This window comes from Eutrigla gurnardus, assembly GCF_963514095.1.
Source record: "Eutrigla gurnardus genome assembly, chromosome: 13".
Taxonomy (NCBI): domain Eukaryota; kingdom Metazoa; phylum Chordata; class Actinopteri; order Perciformes; family Triglidae; genus Eutrigla; species Eutrigla gurnardus.
In genome coordinates this window covers 6216084-6238225 of record NC_139936.1, presented here as the reverse complement: position 1 = coordinate 6238225, position 22142 = coordinate 6216084, and the positions used below count along the sequence as shown (strand labels likewise).

At 44.6% G+C, this 22142-nt stretch overlaps 3 protein-coding genes across 5 annotated transcripts in view; 1 reads left to right on the top strand and 2 right to left on the bottom strand.

Annotated features, from left to right (window-relative positions):
• LOC311023184 (uncharacterized protein) overlaps positions 1 to 5399 on the bottom strand; it is a 29869-nt gene extending 24470 nt beyond the window's left edge. The window contains exon 1 of the mRNA XM_084024883.1: positions 5024 to 5399. Coding sequence (XP_083881009.1) covers positions 5024 to 5115 — 92 coding nt within the window. The 5' untranslated portion in view covers positions 5116 to 5399. The remainder of the gene's footprint in view (positions 1 to 5023) is intronic.
• The window catches only part of LOC311023251 (ras GTPase-activating protein 1-like), a 389455-nt gene that overhangs the window by 360682 nt on the left and 6631 nt on the right, over positions 1 to 22142 (top strand). The window lies entirely within an intron of this gene.
• The window catches only part of rhobtb4 (Rho related BTB domain containing 4), a 36330-nt gene continuing 24896 nt past the window's right edge, over positions 10709 to 22142 (bottom strand). For all 3 annotated transcript variants that reach the window (XM_084024960.1, XM_084024961.1, XM_084024959.1), the window contains 7 exons: positions 21223 to 22042; positions 20860 to 21079; positions 19765 to 19883; positions 17123 to 17273; positions 16898 to 16986; positions 16670 to 16775; positions 10709 to 16025 (listed from right to left, as the gene is read on the bottom strand). In XM_084024960.1, the coding sequence (XP_083881086.1) occupies positions 15847 to 16025; positions 16670 to 16775; positions 16898 to 16986; positions 17123 to 17273; positions 19765 to 19883; positions 20860 to 21079; positions 21223 to 22042 (1684 nt within the window). In that variant the 3' untranslated portion in view covers positions 10709 to 15846. The remainder of the gene's footprint in view (positions 16026 to 16669; positions 16776 to 16897; positions 16987 to 17122; positions 17274 to 19764; positions 19884 to 20859; positions 21080 to 21222; positions 22043 to 22142) is intronic.

Sequence of the window (22142 nt, the reverse complement as noted above, 5' to 3'; positions counted from 1 at the left end):
AGTGTTTAAAGGAGTGTTTAGGCAGTTGTTTAGTGATTACGGTATGAGCCATTCTCTAAAGAGATACATATAACAGCTATTACAGACATCTATGTCATCATCTTCCAACGTGCCACCCACAGAGACGCTCACACAAGCAGCTAAGGTAAACTGAGGCTTTTCACAGCCTATACACAGTGCTGGTAGGTGCAAAACTTGCAGTGGCTTTTTTTAAAAAACGGATTTAATCAGGACATGTCTGTCCACTAATGAGACACTTAAATGCCTAATGTCTGCCCTAATGTCAAACTAGAAGCACTTGAGTAGCCCAAGCACCCCTCTGGTAAGCCCAAGTTAGTGCTCAAGTGCCCCATTGTCCACCAAAAATAAAAGCCCCCTCTGGTTGGGCCAAGTTCCCTTCCTGCTTACTCTTGCAAAGGTGGTGTGACCTTAGGGTAAAATTAGTCCCAATCCTGAATCCTTTGTGATTTTCACTGCTGCCCCATTCAGAGTCTGTGTGCACCACAGCAGGAAAAGCCAGCCCCGACTTTGGATTTTAGGGCCCATGCATTATTTCAACTGAAATAGACCAAATCTGATGGTTTTGCAACAAACTCTGTGATAATAGAATACATGCTTCTTTGGAAACCAATGAGGATCTGTGTTTCACAAACTTCTCTGGTAAAAGTGTGGCACAAGAAGCAGATATAGTGAGTCGGGGAGATAGAGCAAGCTAGGCATTGGTCCAATGCAACTGCCCTTCGACTTCCCATTTACAGTTTAGCGATATTTATATCAAGAATCAATCAAACATGTCCTGTTAGCATTCAGTCCGATAACAACACAATGTGCAGCCTTTGAAGTCCCATCCTGAACAGCCAGAGGAAACCAACCAGACTGCTTGTTTTCCATCTGCAGGATTCCACAGTCAGGTGATCAGAAGGATTGGTTCCAGCTTTGACAACATTTACAAGGCCAGATGAGGATTACAGCTCATGTGTCAATAGCTACAATTAATATGTCTTTCTGACAGGTGGGCATTTCTGAATAACTAAGGAACTGAAGTGAATGCGGAACCAAGTGCAGGGAAGTTCAGGCAGTTCATCAACTTCTTGATAACAGTGTGTTGATAATGGTTGTTTATCTCGACAAACAAGATAACTGACTTGCTGCACACATAATCTCCCTCTGGAGTCAGGAAACACACAAGCAGAAGCACTTAAGCATGTGCAGTTAGACACAATGGCAGCCCTGGTTGTCACCTCCCTCCCATCCTCTCCCCACAACCACAGGTGTCTTCCATGTTGTGTGTAACTTTAGACACAGGAACTCCTTAGGTCTCGGTTAATCATGCATGAGAGCTTGTGGACATTCTGGCAAGTAGCTGGAGCACAAACACCCCGGTGAATATTCAAGCATATAACAGACTGCCAAAAACAAAAAACATATGAAGGTAAAGAGCCAATAAAAAAACAGGATAAATTATTTGTATGTCGGTCAGTAATCTAGCACAATCATATTACAGTATATATCATTTTAATAATATAATCTGCAACATTGTGAGCATGTTTTCTTTCTGAAAGTATAGTTCCAGTAGATTTTATTCATAAAATATCTTACCCAAGTCGAGAGTTTGACTTCTCACCCAGAGTGAATACAAGACTGATCGGTTTCTCAATACTCCATCTAAACTGAATCACTCCATTACTACAATGAAATTGGATATTTACTTTATGCGTCACTGCCTGCTGACTGCAATAATCCCAGCAAGAGAACATAGTGAAACACTTAAGTCAGCATCAAAGTGTGGGACAGCAAGAAAGGAGTCTAGGGAGAAGAAGGTGTGTTCAAAGCCACCAGAGGCCACAGATGTCTGGATGCAGCCCACACCCAATCTGGGGAAATCGAGGTCAAACTGTTCCATAGCTTGACAGGAATTCACATCTCATGTGCTTTGAAACAATGCTGTAAACATTTCTTTAAACTGATTTCTGTGCAAAGCAAACAGCTAGCAACGGGGACACTAACATCTATAGGTCTGGGGAGCACGCCTTGAATAACTCACAAGGGGAGTCGACAAACTGACAGTTTTATTGCCCTATACAGCCAAAACAAATCATATACATTGCTGCACTTTTAGAGCAAATTGAAATACAAATATAGCTCTTTATAGTAGACAAACAAAGCATAAGTCTCTGTGAGTGGAAACCTTCAACAAATGCTCCTTGACGTTAAAGAGTTTGAGATCCAAAAGAGTTCCTTATCCTTGTGTGTGTTGGTTACACTACGATGACTATTTCTACGTGGAAAGAGCTAAGTGTCAAGCTTCTTATCTGGCAACCTGTACAATTAAAAGCTAGTCAGACATCTTCTGTGGGCAGATCTTAGGCCACACCACATCCACCTCCGTCCAGTCTCACTGGGTTGGGCTCTCAATCACCCAACCCTGGATTCAATCTAGTAAAAAAGCAACCTACACATAACCTTTGGACCCATTTAGATCCTATTCAACAATATATGCTAAAACATTTTCAAAACAATTTATTAGGCTGGGAGGAGGAGAGCGAGTGAGGCTTAAAGCCTCCCCGTACTTCTAGACCTTCTCACAGGTGTGAGGAATCCTGTAATCAGACACTGTGAGGAACAATCGATCACCATAGAAATAGAACACATAGAGAAGGCATCACACACAGAACAGGCAGTGACAACATGAGTTGAATTATCGCGACTAACTTAATCAATACACATTATATTAACCAAAATCAGTTTCATCACGATGTAGTTCTATAACAAACCATAGAAATGTGTTCACTCCCACTGAATGTCTTTAATGCCAACAGAATAAGTGCAGTGCAAATTTATTGCTTCACCACGCTATTAGCTCTTCCCCTGCCAAAGCTAGCTAGAACAGTTCCTGTTCAGAGGATTAGTCCACATCACTGGGAACATGCATTATCACTGTTGCTTTTTTCTTTCCGTCTCCCAGAGCACACACTAACACAAAACACATGCAGACAGTCCAGGCTTTCCAGCCTGCGAATGAGACACTTTGTAGTCCTCAATGGTCTGGAAGACTGAGGAGAGACCTCCAAGGTTGTGTGTTGGGCAGAGAGGTCTGAATGAGGGATGCATTGAAATTGCTCCTCTTTTCTCCAGAGTCTCACCCACAAAGGGTCTGTTTCCCATTCAGGACACAAGGTCATTAGATAATACACGCAGGGACCTCAAGGCCACACAGTGGGGGCGGGATCCTTCGACAAAACAAGTCCTCCTACCCTCTCAGTGCCAAACTTCTCAACGCCCCAAACCCCCTTTAACTGTCTCTGCGGGACTCATATGCACATCCAGAGACGCTTATATTCACATGCAAACTACTCACGCACGTCCAATCCTTTGGGTGCGTGTCTGTTTGGTGGTTTGACAGTGGGAAATCGTGACATCATCGCGTCCCCTCCCACTTATCTATTCAGTCAGAGTTCTTTAGTGGACTCGCTAATCAATGCTGGGATGTTTATCTCGCTTTCTTCCTTTCTCTTTTTCTTCTATAAGCTCAACCAAACGCATGCTTGTTGTGCATCTGTATCTGTTTGTGCGTCTGTCTGATTGTTTGACAGGCAGCGGGTTGGCAGAGGGGATTTGTTGTTCACTGAAACTTTAGGTAAATGCTCCATAATGACAAACTGCTGGGTCAGGGAAGTTTCAATGCGAGGTGTTGCCATGGGACAGAATCTCCATGGCGATACTGAACATGGAAACGTTTAGAGATTTTCCAAAGGTTTAGAAAGAATGGAAACTGAGCATGTTCTGCCTGGATGGGGAACTTATTCCCGAACCCAATGATGAAGATGATTTTTTAGCTTGTCAGGGTTAACTCATAGTGTTCTGAATCTCGCTCGAGTATGCATGGCATCGTGAACAGCCGGGAAGAAGGTGGGAAGAAGGTGGGCAGGGAAACCCTGTGATGGTGAGGTAGAGGAAGATGAAACAGAGATGGACAGAATGAGTCCACTACTTCCACACGAGCACACGACACGTGTGTGGCCCACTTGTCTAAACTTTGACTTCATCAAAGTGAGTGAATAGGTGGAAAGGCCGAGGTCACGTCTAATTCTCCCTGTGTTTGCTGAGTATAGCCAGTGACAACATGTCTGTAGCTAGAGATGACAATACCACACACACACAGTATAGGAGGAGAAGAAATGGGGAGAGGGGATGAGGTGATGGTATTGTTTAAAAAGATGCATGTCACCATAGTTACAGACCAGCCAAAGCTTGTGACAAAAGGACACAGTGAGCCAAAGTGTCAGGTGGCAGCATGTCATGGTCCCACATATGCCAAAGACGAATTAATTAAATATTTCAACTTCTCATGTGTCTTAAAATCTTCTAAATCACCTAAAAAACAAATTAAAAAAGTTCTTCCATCAAAAAAAGTTTGCTTCCATTTGAACATTAGTCTGAAAACTGTCTGGTCTTTAATATTTTGTTCCTAAATAACCTTTATTATACCCATCTTTGGGTTTTTGACTGACTGTCAAATGAAGGATCCTCTGACTGAAAGATAAGCCATGTCAGAGATCACATCCGCAGAAACACGATCCTGTTCCCCCTGGGGGGAGAACAGCAAAGTCATGGAGCGCAGGGCCAGTGGTGAGGGCAGAGGGTGCTGCGCTCTGAGCCCACACCGTGCAGCCGCCTGGTGCGCTTCATGGACGGGAAGCCCACACCTCACCCATCAGCTCCCCGTGCGGATGCAGAGTCAGTACACGCCTGCGCTACTCAACCGGTCTGCGTTTGCCATTACTGTACTTGTAAAGACAGTTCGTGTTGCGTGTTCACCCTCACTGGATTAAAACCAAGCCTCTATTACGCAACAGCCAGCCTGGTTACGCATAAACAACTCCATAGAACCAGATGAGAACATGAAAGTTTCAGGAAAGTTACATTCTACACATCTAATGACTTATTATAATGAAGCAGGGTTACAAAGTTCCATCTTAAACGTTCAGGTATGGCAGGCGGATGCAGTGTCGTTGTGTGTTACCAGTTGGTGGAGGAACGGGGGTTGAGGATGTCCTCTTTGGCCGTGAGCAGCGACAGGCTGTAGGTATCAAGGTTGACCGTCTGCGAGCTCATGATGGCAAAAGTTTCCAGACCACTCCCGCAGTTTCTCTCTCTTCACCGTTCCCGACGCTTCTCGGGGACTCGGGGGAGTTATCTGCTGCAAAACAGCCACAGCGGAAAACACCGAGGGGGGGTCGTCCACGGCCGAGGAGAGAGCAGGCAAAAGGAAACGCAGGGTTTACATGCAAATGTGGGCTTAAAGTTCCAAAGTGTGTGCAGACTGCGCTGCGCACTCTCACAGCGTGGAGGAAACTGCGACTGCAACACTGGTCTTTGTGCAGCGGGGTGGAATACGCTTTCACGATAAAGCCCCACCTCCCGTTGAGAGACTGGAAAGCGTAATGACTTCACTAGCTGGGTCACTCGGAGGAAACCGCTCAGTCTCGCACATCCTCTCGATCCTGATTGGTGACTCCTGTCTTCTCTTGACACATACACGTTACTGTGCAAAGCCACCACTATTTATTTTATATTATTGTCAGAAAAAAGATGAATGGCTGAGGGTTAACATCACAGAAGAATTTGCAAAATTTCTATTCCTTTAAAAAAAAAAAAATTATAATAATAATTGTGATTTTTTTAGCCTTTGTTTGAACAAAACAATCCAGAATCAGAATTGTTAATGTGGGTTAGGAGGGCTACTGGGGCAGTGCGGCAGCTTTGGATCTGTCAGTCACTCTTTGTCCCTTTTTGTCTTTGAATCGGCCCCCACTGGCCCTTGGCAGACTCCAGAGAAGCCATTTACAGTGCAGGCAATCTCTGAACGAGCCAAAGAAGGGCCAATTTCATGGGAACTGAGTCTGAAACAGGCTGCGTATAAAAAAAAAGGAGACTGGTTCAGTGTTTAAGAACGGCTGGGGGTCTGTTCAGTGACTGCATAACGGTGACACACACACACACACACACACACTGGCCACACGATCATGCACACAAAAAACCATGTCATGCGCTGGTTCACACATACATGCTGTGAACTCCAGACAAACTCCCTCCAGACACGCACACACACACACACACAGTCATGCACTGGTTTTCCACTGTGGGTCAGTGGCATGGGGGGTTTAAGACCTGGGATTATGGGAATGTTCCTGAGCTCTTTAATTTACTTAGCAGCCCTTATTAGATAATCCAGGACAGATGTAAGGGATGAAAGTCACAGGTTTTTTTTATTTTCTAATGTGTCAGACTGGATTCCACCTCATGAAATTTGATTTCAGCTCACTACTCCTAAGGTTTAGTGCACGAGTGCAATGCCACGGTGTTCCCTGCTTCGCCTTAATCTGGAAACAGTTCTCCCACAGCGGCTCATGATTAATCCTCTGGTGAATAAATTCAATTGAATGTCGCTCGACACAATCACTCAAGGAAATGGCCACTTCCTTTTAAGGCAAAGAGCTTTCATTTCCATCATTGTAGTCCTCTTCTTTGTACATTGTCACTGTTGGTTTTGTGATGCCAGAGTCAGGGAGATGATTAATACGTCTAGAGTGCAGATATAAAGCAGACACAACTGTGAAATAAATGATGTCTCTGATGTTTAAAAAACAGAATAAAATTCCCACAATAAGAAGTAAAACAAATAGCCACATGAACACTTTATAAGTGACACTTCACATCATCACTTTTTGTTTGGAAAAGTGGTAAACCCTATAAGAGTTATAGCAAGCATGCGGCACTCTGTCTGGACCCAAGGTTGCATGCCAGAGGGACAAGGGCCATGACATCCCCACGCCGCTATTATTCTTACAACTTCCTGCTATTAGAGGCTCTCCTGCCCTTCCAGCCTCTCAGAGCTTCGCCGTGGATGTGAACTACACACTGCTGTTATGCTCCACTTCAGACGACTTTGGCATTTCCTTTGCTGGGGTGCGGTGGCAGCTGTTTGTTGGAGATGGGGTCTAAATGTAGGAATGATTGTATGTCCAGTGGGGATTTGTGTGTGTGTGTGTGTGTGTGTGTGTGTGTGTGTGCTAATGGGGATTTTTCTCCTGATTTACTGAAACTCCTCTAATTGTCACAGGCTTTTTGTTCAGCTTCCTGCCTTCCTGACTTCGTCTAAATTAAGAGAGTGTGGTTGACAGAGTGTTGAGTGGTCCAAACATCCTTTATAGTCTCCCAGGACACTCTTTAATCCCGAATCAATTCATCAGCAAGAGTCTCGGACAATTAATTGATTTGGAGTTCTGGGACACGTGACCGTCCTACCATCTAATGATGGCATTACAGCACGTATACCATTTAATCTCCCTCTAAACCACTAAGCAAACCACTTCTTTTGTAGTCATGGATTTGTCCAAATCCTGTTTTCCTGGGGCGAGGCTTGCGTGGCAGGTTTATGAGCGCTCAGACCTGATGGGTGGGGTTAAAAGCTGTTTTGGGTTTAGGGGTCACAGCTTGAGCTTTCGGCCTCCCGTTTGTGAGGCACTTCACCAATAATATGCTTTCCCCGGCTCCTTCTTCACATGTTTCTGTCATATTTGCGTGCGTATGAACAGTTGCGGTGCTTATAATCTTCTGTTCAAGCCGTCATAAATATAGTCCCTCCTATGACATTAACCCATCGTCTTGTGAATTTACAGTTTTACAGTATGAACTGCTGGAATGTGTCCAACCTTTTGAGTGCTATTTGTGTTCCCAACAAGTCAGACCCTGTTGTACATGATACTATCCAACCCTTGCAAAGTATCATGCACTGTAGCCGTTGAGCACCGATATTTCCTATCAGACTATTTCATGTTTTATTGCTCGTTATATGACGATTTTATGACTTCCTTAAATTGAACCGTATTTTTGGTGTCTTGTCTAAGTTATATGGGCTGGGCACTTGTTTGTGCATGTCACAAATAACATAATAACATAGCAAAGGTACTATAATATTATTATTTAAACGAGGGAATACATGTGTTTTCTTTGCTTCTGCTGACTGAAGACACGTAGGCAATGCCGGCCTCAGTGGAGGAGTCATGTTATTTCTTTGCTGGGGCTCGATAATGAGGTGGATGTGGGAGAGGCTCACGAGTAACGATGATACAACCGAGCAAAGGTTAGTCACCAGTGATACGATGTGGTACACACACGGTTTATGGCAGCTGAACTCACGAGCATTCACCACAGCAACGGCGGAGCAACCAAAGACAGTTGAGGTCGATTCAGGTGATCCGGGCGAGGAGGAAGCAGCAGAGGTCTGCGGCAGAGCTGGAAACAAAACGCACTCGAGAAGAGAAAGAGAAAGAGGAAGAAAGATTGCACATATGCACTTTGATAATACCCTTTGAGTGTGCGTGTGCGTGTGCGTGTGTGTGTGTGTGTGTGTGTGTGTGTGTGTGTGTGTGTGTGTGTGAGGTAGAGAGAGAGAGAGAGAGAGAGAGATTTTCTGTTTCTGTGAATCTGGGTGCGTTCTCATCAGGCCTCCAGGTGAGGTCACTGCTCAGCTATGCGCCTTCACACAAAAAAACTGGAGATATGTTGCCCTTGAGCCTCAGTGTGTACAGTGTGAGTGTGTGTGTGTGTGTGTGTGTGTGTGTGTGTGTGTGTGTGTGTGTGTGTGTGTGTGTGTGTGTGTGTGTGTGCGCGTGTGGGTGTGTGTGTGACTCTGCGTGCAATTCTTAAATCTCAGTAATAACTCAGTAAGCACAAACAGCGCTCGTCTGTCTCGTTCTCACTTCACTCCGTCTCCCTTTTACTCATTCAAACAGAACAAACATAAGCTTCTTTGACGTCCCCGTGGTTTCCGAGGTTGCCTTGCTTCAGTGAAATATGACAAGCGCAAACAAATGGTAGGGTTTTTGAAAAAGAGGCCACAATGAAGAAGTTCCGTGTCTGCTTTTCCACACAAAACAGGCTTTATATTAGAACTTGGTGTCAGGGATGATACAGTATTCATGAAGTTGGCTTTGAGGGGTTCTGGGGGGGGAGGGGAGTTTATGGAGCTGATCTGGGAGGTCTGGACCAACAACATGTAGATGAGATGTCACATGGAGGAGGGTGAAACTACAGAGGAATGTCACTTCTCATGCAATAGACCTCCTTTGTATGTTAGGTAGCCTATTACTTGTTGATCCACTTCCTTTATAAAATGTGAAAGCTTTGAAACTCTGCCATCCCAGGTTTGATCAAGTCGTGTATTCTCTCCGAGACTGAAGCTCCAACATATTATTCAAGGCCTCAATCATCAACACAGATTAATCTTGTCATGATCTGATTATTTCCGCTTCTATCGCACCTGTGTGGCCCACGAAGAGCCCCAACACATTCACATCGTGCTCCCCTCAGCTGCACGACAGTGTTTTGTCTTTTGCTCTTCGTTATCTTCTCCCGAGGGAACCCTGGCAAACGAGAGCCAGATGCGATGATGTCAACGCGGTGCGAGAGCCGGGGCAAGGTTGGTGGGAAGCTTGCGGATCCTACGGATCAAACAGCTGACGCAGCATAAAGGCCTGTAATCAGCGTGTCAAAGCGATGCTCCTGACCGTGGATGACGCTGAGGTTTCTGCTGCAAAAACGCACGCTAGTAAACTTCCTCCGTTTACTAGGGATTGAGAGGAAAAACTGGTGTACGTCATCGGTTGTTAAAGAGCTTCATGGTAGTCCGATTGTAACACGGGCACACACACATGTCAAGAAGGCACATGGACACACATGTTCAACTACCCACAACGCCCACCTTCCCCTCATCACTCTTCTGAAGTTACTCATCATCGGCCACATCACAAAACATCGCCATGGCAACACTCGTCCCACTACCCCCCCCCCCCCCCCCCATGCTTCTGTGGCTTTCTGGGATCACTTAGCAGACATACTCCATTAAAAGTCTCAGCTCACAGCATGTTGATCTTGATTATGCATGTGTTCATGGAGCCTCTGGGTATATCAGCAGCGGATCTCCCTTCTCTCATCCAAAGAAAATGTCAAAACCAATACAACAATGTATGTAAAAGAGCAACTGTCAATTTTTAATGTTGAACTGAACAAATAAAGCGATAATGATGAGGTGGAGGCATGCATATTTCAGTGTGCTGCTTGACTGACAGCAGCTCAGTCGTGGCCCTGAAACAGCAAATATCTGTGATCCTCAGCACATCCTCGGGTCCCGGCTAAACTCAGGGTCTCTTGAATCATTCAAGAAACCCCCGTTAAAAGGTGGAGAGCCTGCCAGATAATGTGTGCCTGCTGGACACAGGATTTCAATGCTTACCTTCGATTATGTATGATACCGGTTTGTTTGTTTTTTATAAAAAAGATTGTCTGCGTTGACTTATCTGAGGCATCACATTTAGATTTGATCAAACTATTCCAGTCGTCTCACATAGAAAGGTTGTTGCAGTTTTTATCCACTAGGTGGCACAGTTGCATCCAACTTGCAGTTAGTGTAAGTTTACATGCATTGAGTGAGACAAAGGGTTGAGAAAAGGAAAGAATGGAATCAGCTGTTCCTTCTCACTCTTGAGACTTGTTGACAGAAGCCATAAATCTAACATAATCTCACTTTACAAAATACTTTTCTTACTATTTTTCTCTTTAGTGATTTTAACCTAGATGATCTTCTCTTTGCAACATTGATTGTTTAATTCGACAGAAAAACACAATAACAAACACATGAGGCGAGTTCAAAAGATTAACAGTTTTAATAAAATCCATGTCAAACATCAAAATACTGAAATGGCAAAAAAAAAAAAAAAGGAAAAACATTTTTTTTTCTACTTGTTTTTTTTTCAAATTTTGTACAAATCACAGTGGTTCAAAAATATTACAAATTTTTAGTTTCAAAACATTTTTTTTGCAAAGACAGCAAAACATTCTGATTGTTGTATATTTTTCTTGAAAGCCCTTGATGGTTTGTGAGTGTGGTGTGCTCTTTCTTTTGCCTTTTATTGTAACACACATAACATGAGCAATAAATGTTAATACAACTTATATGCGCCAATGGAAACAAAAGTGCATAACAATACTATACAGTTTATAAGAGCCACTTAAAAATAACAATATAGACCAGGGGTTAATCCCGCTATGCATGTCTATATAAACACCCCTGTCCTGGGCCTCGCTGTGCATACAATCCTATGTATGTATGTTTAGTAAATACTGTAGATACAGTGTGGTGAGCAGGTTAATTCCAGCTGGGACTCAAATTAACAACACTGTACTGTACTTTGGATTACAACTATCCTCATTAAAGCATAATATATATATAGTTGTCACAGCTAATATCTGCCTTTAATACAACCAGAAGTCCACAGATGCTGTTCCCCAACTTAGACCGACATTTATGCATGACTGCAACATCGTACACTGCAGCTAAAATAGTGGAAGCAATATGTTATACTATTGGATTTGGCTTAGAGAGAAAGCGATCACGAGAAACTGTAAAGGAATAAGAAATTTTAATTTTGATCATGAAAACTGATAACTATAAAGACTTAGTATACACTTATCAAAAAGTTGTATTAGGCTACATAATAGAAAGTGCAGGCACCTGAAAGAGTGCAAAACATTATTTTGAAACTGCTGGTTTGCTGGGTCTCTTGGTCATTTCATAATTTAAGTTGCTTCAGCATAGATTGCGTTACATACTGAACTTGTAAAGCTCCACATCTGGGTTATCATTGGAAGTTAGCACTGTGATCCAAACAGCCAGGAAATAGGCTGAGATACTGTACATTAAAGAAAGCTGCCTACTGTTATATCTGTGCTCACACGGGTGTATTTCTAGGCGAGATTGACTTGATTCTGAGCCCAGGAGGCAGCAGATGTGGTGTCGCCAGCCTGTTCGGAGCCAAAAAAGCGTGAGATTTCACTGAAGGCACAGGAAAGGAGACACCGAGGACTACAAACAAGGTGTCCTCTCACTCACTAGGCCTCACATTTAGAAAGGAAGGTCAGGCCTGCTCAGAAGGAAGAAAAGCTCCGCCTCAATAAAGGAGGAGAATGTGACAATAAAAAGGATGTGATAAGTGACAATCCGGTTAAATAACACAACGTTTAGCAGAATGGGACTTTGGCCTGTTACGGGGATCAGTGTGTTGCAAATATTGAAGGCTGAATAAAACAAAGTTAAATCTTTGCATTTCTCGTATCGGAGAAATTCTCAACATTTTCTAAAATAATTTGAGAAAAGTCAAGTTGGCGTGAATTTATTAAAATATTCTAATAAATATTATAACGAGCATGTATAATATGTTTTAAACCTAAAGAATATAATTTAATAGGATAGGATCCAGACCCATATGAAATGTTGCCGTATACAGAAGCCTCTGTCTACGCTTGGCCTTTTTTAAATATGTAAACTACTTGATTTTAATTGAATTTATGATTTTATCTTATCAAATGTCTTAAAAATTGATTGTAGTAGCTACAGTATCAACATACAGAGGACTGCTGCAGATCCTCTCCATCCGTTTCTGAAGCAGACGTCCCAGCATATTATATATATATATTAAAGTTGTATAATTAGTGATGCTACCTGGAGCTGTGCTGCGTTCATGAAGTAAAACTGAGTTGTGCATAAAGCCACATAGCAAGAAGGGAGCTACTGTGGGGCTCAGTGCCAACGAGGACATCCAACAAGAAGCCATGTCATTCAGCTCCTCACTGAACACGTTGTGGGGAAAATGTCTGAAAGACTTGGGTGAAAAACATCGTGCTACAATCATCAGGTTTAAGAAACAATCTTACATATGAAACAAGTCATGCTAAGCACAGAAAAGTACAGTCATAGACCAAAAAAAAAAAAAGAAGAAGAAAGAAAGTGCATTCCAACACCAAGTGTCATTATAATGACGAAGTTAGGCCACCATGCAAGTTAACCACAAAAAGTGGTTGCAGTCTCCTAGCACACAGGCCAGCCAGTGCTCCTTAAAAAGCTTTGCTTTCTCAAAGTCAGTGGTTTTAAAGTTGCAGGACAGGAATCAACCTGTTAGTTATTTCATTACTACCTCTCAATCACCTGATCAGTGGAGAGTCCTTCTACATCCAAATATATGACCACTCTAGAAAGCATTCTATCTCCAAGGCCATTGATTAGACCAAACTAGACTCTATGAAGAGCTTAATTTAAGGCTGTTTGTCTGTATAAAAACAAGCAGCAGGCCTAACGATTCTCCACATGAGCTCAATAATCCCCTCAAGAAAGCAAATCCATTCTAACATTATCATGACCATCGGCTACCGTATCCATCACGGCGACCGCTGCAGAACCGGTCTGCAGCGCTGAGCGAAGACGTTGCTAAAATCTCAATCTAGTCTTTAGTTTTGTCCAGCGATAAGGCACACGGACCGAGAGTCATACCAACCACCAATAACAAATCTAACTCCCTTCTATGGGGAGGCAATGGGAGTCCAGGGAAACACTCCCCCCCCAGCTTGCTCCTCATTTCTAAATCCTCAAAGCCCCTCACTGGGATGAGAAACATCCGTGGAGTGATTCCAAATGACATGAGGTTGCACGTAATGCCGACTGAGACTTGTTCACTTTTACTCCACTTCCTCCACTTTTCAGGGAGGAATCAGCTCAATTCTCACCCGGGTCTCGTGAGATCCTGTCTATTTCGGTAGCCGACAATGACTTTAACACGCCTCCCATGGAGGACGGCGCGACGCTCCACAGGTCTCACACGTTCCCATCTATCTCCTACGGATGACTGGGGAAAGGTGGTGGGACGCCATCCCACAAATAGAACGACGTGCTAAAAAGAAATTCATCACCGCAAAGTCTCGTTTTCACATTCAGTGCTAAAGCCCGAGGAAATTAGCACCCTTAACGAGAAAGTCAGATTTCCTCTCGTACGCGGTTAATATAGCAAATCCTTTGAGACGACGCTCACGATTGCAAATTCAATCTGAAGTATAATATTATTTTCCTGGCTTACGAGGAAGCGTAACACATCACACTGTTTTTGAATTCAAAAGCAGTTAAAAGACAAAGTAAAAGCAAAAAAAAAAATCGACACATTCTATAATCTGACCTATAACCTCCTACAGACTGTTTGCTTAATATGGAGAAGAAGAATGTAAGTTTAAAAAAAAAAAAAATGTCAAATTTGAATACCATCCTTAATATTCTGGTCAATAATCTGGTCATCGCAGGTAAACACTTAACAGCTGGACAGACGGTGAATATAAAAACGCTTGTGTGTTCATGTGGACACTGTCTTATCGTGTCTGAAGCACCATTTTCAATTCCAGCAAGAGGAATGGAAGGCAATGTCCAGCAGTGACACTTTTCTCCCCACACCGCAGACCGAAAACGCCACCACGAGGAGGGATTCAATTACATCTATACTGCCTCCTTCATCTCTACTTCCTCTTTTCTCCATCATCCCCTCTGGCCAACACAGGAAGCAGGGGAGGAGAAATAAAGAAAGTGAGGAGATAAGGAGATCAAATAGAATCACAGCTTTGGTATTCAGAATTAGGTGAAACTCAATAGTTAGGTACAGTCTGTTTTTAACACTGAGCTTTAGCGTTCTCCTAACACTGCATACTGATCTTAATAACTTTAACTAGAGTAAAGCGATCACAGGCACAAAAACTAATATTAGTAAGTGTGAAGGTTAGTGCCGGGACCCTGAGCAGTGCTGCCCCTAGTGGTGTAGGGGTGTAAAGGCAGGCTGGCTGAGGTGCTTTAATGCAACCGAGTGGTTTATGGACGTTAACGAGCGCATCTCTTTAAATACTGCATCCATCAGTGGCAGAGGTATCGAGTAAGGCTAGCCCTCTTTACCCCCATCGTTGCTATAGAGTCACTTCGAATGTCTCTGAGGTGCAGCGAGTCCAACTCCTCAAGGAGAGCTCGTGTTTTGCACGTGTGGTGTGCAGGAGGAGGGGGGGTGGGAGGCGGCAGGGGTGGATGATCGACACCGAGGACTACTTCACTACTTGACTGGAGGCTAATAGCAATGACCAAGCCTCCTGAACGGATTTAAGGTTGCCCTTGCTCCCAAACACGGGCTCTAGATTAACAGTCCCATCGCCGGGCAACGGCAATCAACACTTCCTGGGAGTAGTTTGCACCATTTCCCCTGATAAGAGTGTCCTAAAAAGGCGCAAAAAAAATATGTAAGAGGTCAAAAATTATCAAAATAATAAGGATGTTGTGAAGTGTCAGTTCCTGGGAATCCAGTGCTGGTTTTAGAGAGGGGGGGTATCTTGCACGGGGCTGAGTGTGCAAGCTAACAGTCTATGCAGAAGTGAAGGCAGAGGTACGCTCCCTGAGAGGAGCAGCAGTGGTCAGTGTGTGATAGTCATTAAGGTCAATGTGAAGGAAGGAGACTGAGAGAGATATAGAGCCCTTGCTCCCAGCCCAATCACTCAAAGGCTGGGACACTGCGAGTGCTGGTAGGGGTGGGGGTGGGGGACAGAGCTCTGGTGGAGGGGACGATGGGCTGCACTGTAATGCTGCAGGCCCTTATAGATCGGGGAGTCTGGGAAGCACTCAAACACAGGAGCATCACTCAATCGTGCCAAACACACACTCACACATCCACGCACAGAATCTTCACTTAAGTCCACACTTGTCACACAGGCATAACAAAGTGCACTCATGAAGTCACCCACAATTATAAAGAGGCACATACATTCCTCCCAAACATGCTGACATTCAGGCGTAGTAGCACTGAAGAGTCATTTCTCCGCTGATAAGAGGGTTCAAAGCCACCCTCCTCCGTATGCGTTACAGGAGGGTTAGTTAGCGCGGGTGAGGGCGACCCAGGTCTGGATGCAGGAGTCAGTGGATGAAACCCCCCCTTTTTAGGAGACGTGCGGAGAGGAGGACGGGTGTCTCCAGAAACACCAGCCCCGTTTGGTGTGCTGCTTGCGCAGGATCTCCTCCTCGCGCTCGCGCTCCTTCTGAGAGCGCAGATAGCGGTCCTCCTCCTTCAGGAACCACACGGGAGGCCAGCGCTGCTTCTCAAAGTGCCTCTGGTTTTCTACGAGAAAGGGGACAAAGATATGTAAAGAGAAGGGGATTCAAAAAGATGGAACATTTCAAAAAAAGATTGCAGGTGCCATTTCAGATATGCACTGTGAAAATGGACTATTAGGAAAGAGTGCAAAAAAACAGGAAGAATCAAATTACACTATAATTGTGGAATAATAATGCCATTAAAAAGGTGGCACAAGGAACCAACTGACAACAATATAAACGTGTGAGGACAAGTGAATGAGGTGAGATCACGTAAGATTATTACAATTACCCATTTAACCCGTGAGATCAAAGTGTTGCAGCTCACATTACAACCTACTTTTATAACATTTGTCTTAAATTTAGTCTCACTTTCATGAAACATGAGGATGGAAGGTGCAAGACAGATGTTTGTTTTTTTAAACAGCTCACGATGCGCTCATGTGTTTCTCCTACCACTATTTTTTTTAGCTTCCTTGCATGTGTTTTTCCAGTTAAAAACAACCAGCCCAGCCAAATGCTTGCCGTTCAAAAGGTCACAACCTGCTATAATTCCTAAGTAGTGTGTTTAACCCAGAAAACTTGAGCACTGCAAAGCTAATTTTGTAGGAGTTTCACAGAGCTGCATGTGTGGAATCGGTTTGCGATGATTCTGTGAGATGTTTGTACCTGGAGACATGACCTTCATGTCTTTGGGAAACTTTCGGCAGATGCTGTTATAATTAGTGCAGATGTGATGGAGACACCAAGCTGATAGTTGCTTGGCATTGTGGAACTGCAAAAGGAAAGACAGAGGGGAAACTTTTAACAACTGTGAAAGAAGAGGCCTTAAAATGTGATAAGAGAGACAATATTACATAACTTAATATAGAAATCAAGTATTTAAAAAGGACAGACCTGTGCAAGCTCGAGGTAACCCAACACTTGTCCATCAATGTCGCCTCCTTTCGCTGCCAAATAGAGGAGCTCATCCACAGCGTGCTGTTCTGAAGATGCACAAATGCACACAATCTTGTCAATATTTACATTCAACACTGACATTTCTATCTCCCAGTCACACATTCTTAGCCTGTCTGGCAGTCAGGCAGAAAAAGACAAGCGTTTCTAAGAGAGAGTCTTTACCTGTGAGGGCGACAAGGCGTGGCAGACACAGGCGGTTGGCGAGAATAATAAGCTCCATGGGCTCCAGACCAGGACAGGGTGTCAGCAGACCGCAGTACAGGAACTCCAACACCCCGTGCATACAGGCTGTACTGGTGTCAGGAATGGATACCTGGAAAATGACCAGACCAAGAAAAAAACATGAATGATGAAGGACTGAAAGTCAATGTGGAAATAAATGGACATAAGCGTTTAAAAATAATAAGCTGACACGTTCATGTGTGCTGGTGTAACGGCCAGAAATGGGGCGGGGTGCAAAAAAAGTAGATAGTAATATCAATTAAAGCGAGGCAGTGGGTATTTGGAGGTAAAGGGCAGAGGACATGCTGAGCCGTTAGCATTCTCTTTGATGGAGGCTCAGATGAAAGCGCTGTCTGGGGCCGAGTGATGTGAGCAATATGGCTAACGCTAAAGACCCAATGCACACACAGACAACCCTGCTGTCAGACCCGTCTCATGGACGAGACACTAAGACTATCAATGTCCTCCTAAGGCCGTGCATTGCAGAATATACCATTAATTAACTAAAATAATATATCAATATAGAACATGGCTGCAAATGTACTAAACACTTAATTATTCTTCTCATTATTATTATCATTATTAATGATGACTGAACCACTCCAGACATTGGGATAAAAAAAGAAAACAATCCCCAGTAATGGCCGCTAGATGTCGCCATACCATCAGTAAGACGTAACCTGAGAAGCATGCTGCTATCCAGTGTAGCCCACTATATCACTAGGTAGTTATCTACATCAATGCATGAAAAGACCTTTTTACGAGCCTAATTACAGAGAGTCAGACAAACAGCAAGTCAGGAGCAAGTGATGCAGTCTAAGTCCTGGAAGGCTGGAAGGGAGGTAAACGACGGAGGGGCTGACCTGCCCCCTCCAGGAGCTCTCCCAGCGAACCCACTGAGACACTCTTTAACTGCCACGACCACGGCCAATTAAGAGAATGTCAGCTTGGCGCGACCTCTCGTTACACCAAGACAAGGGTGGTCCCTGGTGCTTGAAGCCCCAGCTGGGGCCAGGAAGCATTAATGAGTGGACACTTCCACAGTAACGGGACATTTATGGTTAAGACACATCAGCTGTACTGACATGTGTTCTTTTATCCCAGAACTCAGTTTAGTCGTCTTAGGCTCAGCGTGAAAAACAATGACCAAATCTAATAATAAGACGGAAACCAAAACGGGGTTTAAATTAGATATATCAGTCCTCGAGGGTTTTTAAAAAAACCCTCAATGGTATTGAAAGTGTGGGTGAGAGAAAAGTAGTGAGTCACACATCCGCCACAGCAGATAAACTGTAATGTTTCAGAGAGTATGACACGTTGACGTCATTCTTCCTCTACAGGGAAAAAGGTTGGTTCCGTTTTTTTTCCGGGAGTGTGACAGACTTCCTCGCCGGTATGTCTCCACTGGGATGCAGCTCACACAAAACCACACAGCGAGAACATAATCCAGGGGTGTACATGACACACTCAGGGTTTGTATAATATACTTGACTACTACACTATGGATCAAACCTTTTTTTAACTACGACTGATGGCCTTGCTTTTCAGAAATGCACAAGTGCTAACCAGAACATTATTATAGAGCCATCTGTGAAAGGATCCACATAGAACACCTTCACATTTATCTAAAAAACTAGCATTTATCTGTGAAGATGTGTGCCTCAAAGTGAACATGATATTTAGTCAGTCAATGGCATGGTAATACTTCACATATTTGCTTGTTTGAGGAGGAAGGAAGGAAGTTTCAAAGCCAGCAGCGATCTGGTAACTGCAGGTTGCCAATCACATATAAAAAAAAACCCAAATGTATCACTGCAAAGCTTTTTACCAGCATAAAATACATTTACATGTAAATATACGGTAAACACACTGTTGCTCCTAAACACAGGAGCTGACAGCTTCATTGTGCGGTCGGTCTTTGAGTTTTTGTCTCTGGTGCACCTGCCTCCTATGCTGTGCCAGCTCCATGCCATAAACAATGCCACAATAGTCACTAACATGAAGCATTTAGAGTAACCATAGACACCGGCAGCCCACCAGCAGCAAACACTGTGCCCGTTCAGTGATGCTGATGTCCTGTTTTCACCAGCGTCTACAATAATAATGGCTTTTTTCACACTCACTCACCCGGTGTGTTCTGGAATAAAGACTAAATGCTTGAGGTTTATTCAAGCATCTCTTCGACAACTTTTGCACCTAAACTGAATGCACATTATATTCCTTGCGTGTCTCTCTCTGATTACCTCCAATCCTTCTGAGGGCCTGAATCTATGTAACCGAACCCCGCTGACCTTGAATGTAATCATACCCCGGAGGATCTGGTTCTGCAACACAGTCCGGAGAGCGGCAACTTAAAGACAGACGGAGACATGAACTTCCTCTCCGATTAGGTCATGTCCATTTCAGGAGGAGGAGGAGCATCGAGCGAGCAGCAGCTGAACCTCAGGTGAGAGGGAGCACACCTGAAGTAACCAGACCCACCGCGTGGAGAACGCTGACCTCAAAAGAGGGACTATTCTGGGATTTAGGACGCTTAAATAAAACGTAAAAGGTATACTCCTTCCCAGTGTGTCTGAACTGACCTCCTCGATGTAGCTTTCCATGAAAGAGCCGCGGAACATGGCGGCCATCCAGCTACAGCTGGAGATGAGCAGGGGCTTGTGGGCCGGGAGGCAGCCGTCGTCCAGCCGGAACACCACATCTAAAACCGGGACGGGAAAAGAGCATTCATCTCGTGGAGTGCCACAGAAGCCCAAGCTACAGAGGGGGAAAGACAGACAAGGCAGACGCCCAGACACACACACACACACAGGTAGGCAGGAGGCCGGACAGACAGACAGACACACACAGACACAGAGACACAGGTAGACAGACAGAGAGATAAATTGACAGAAGGACAGAACAGCCTTTGACACAGAGTAAGGGAAGGAGAGCAGGGTAGTAGGTCACGGAGTAAATCCTGTGTGACTAAAGCTTTGGAAGAGAAAGTGTCGATAGGGAGCAACTATGTTGGTGTAATAGTGTTATAATAAACTAAATCTGACATCTATCTTTAATTCGATCCCTGAATAATAACTGGGATTAAGCAGATCTGATTAAACACGTGTTCCTGCCTCATTTATCAACAGATAAGCATTTTTTTAAAGGAAGATTCCTGTTGTGATAATCACAAAGACAACAAAGAAATGATAGAAAGAAGTGAATGAGCGACAGGCTTTGTTCAGAGACAGCTGATGTCTGTGATACGGTGACAACATGCATACATGGAGGCTCGGGGAGACAGACAACACAAGACACAAAGACAAGACTCAGGGAGCGCACAAGAATGAACACAAGACAGCCGAGCAGACAGTCATCAAATCACTTGATGACTTTAAAAAAGGACTTCAGGAATCAGGTTAACAAAAACATACAAAATGCAGAAAATATTCCATAGTATGCACATATATGATGTACACAGAGTATACATTTCAAGAGACAAAGAGAATGCTGGAAACTAGCAAATTCTTTCTTGGACATTCTCCTCCTCAGCTTTTCCTAATCCTCCACTACTCACACTCTCACACCCACACACCTACAGACAAAGGCCTACTTGATGCATATGTGGATAACATCTACAATGAAACCAATGCTATTCAAAGTATTGAGGCGGTGAATGGTTTGGCACAGCGGTTTACCAGCAAAGGTCCCTTTGTTGAGACTCTCCTTGATGCGGTTGGCTCTGCGGACGTGGAAGGCCTTGGTGATCTCCTGGTTCATGAAGCTCTCTCTGTTGAGGACATTGGCCACCATCATCCGCAGGTCAAACACCTCGAGCAGCTCTGCGATGGTTGCCACCTGCATCAGATCCCCTCGGCCCTCGTCCAGACTTCCCGTGTACAGGTACTGAAGCACCGCCTGAAACCAGAACAAATTGAGAACACACAGCTTAGGAACGACTGTACCAACAACTCGTGGCCTGCAGTAATGATGCAGAACATTTCTAATATTTACACCAACAGATTTGAGTTGAGTAATCACATTGCTTTTAAGTAAATCACCTTGAACGGTTCTTCCTGGATAAGCTCGTCCATGACTACCACGGTCATGAGGCGTGGTCGTCCAGTCCTGGGATCGTCCACATGCTCCAGGCACACACTCAGGAACCCCCGGCCCCATCCTAAAAGTGCTCGGCCGGTTCCCAGAGGTCCCAGGGAGTAGTGGGCTCGAGAGGGGAGCGCATTATCGCTCTGGGAAGTCCTTAAAGAGCCCTGCTGGAGCAGTTGGGGTCGATTCAGGCCCCGCACTCCTCCGTCGACCCCGTCTTTGTCGATGTCCAGGCTCTTAGTGCGCCCAGCTTGCTCCTTGGCTCCTCTCCTGCTCTGCTCCTCTTCCTCCCCGCTCTCCATGTTGTCCTTGCCCTCCTGTTCCTCCCCCCGCGGCCCCATGCACGACGCACCGAGATCAAGGGTGAAGAGGTCATAGAACTTGGAGCAGGAAGTGGCCAGATATACTTTGTGTGCAAAAACGCGAGTGGCACCACCGTGCAGAAGGAAAAGAACATCCGTACACAGTGGCTGGCTGAAAAGGGAATCGGGGCCCTCGCCGTCAGTGGGAGGGGGGTCTGGAATGCCTACAATGGGGCGAGGCGGGCGAGGAGGCAGGAAGGGTGCCTGGAGGAGGGGCCTCTGGACCTTCTTCAGGTGGGACTTCCAGAACTGAAGGTGCCGGCGGGAGATGAGGGCGGCTCGGATGGCATTGTCAAAGACATCTTTGACTCCAAACTGGGCAACAATGCTGGTCTCGTAGTAAGGAATCCCGAGTTCCTTTGCGACCTCGTGGCCTCTCTCTGGAGGAAGGATGTCGGTAGGTTTGATGGGTCTGTGGGACAGGAAGAGGTGACGACGTTAAAGATAACAGTGTTCTAGTAGAACGGAAGCAGGAAGTTGAGTTTCCGTTATGCAATTTATACAAAGCAAGT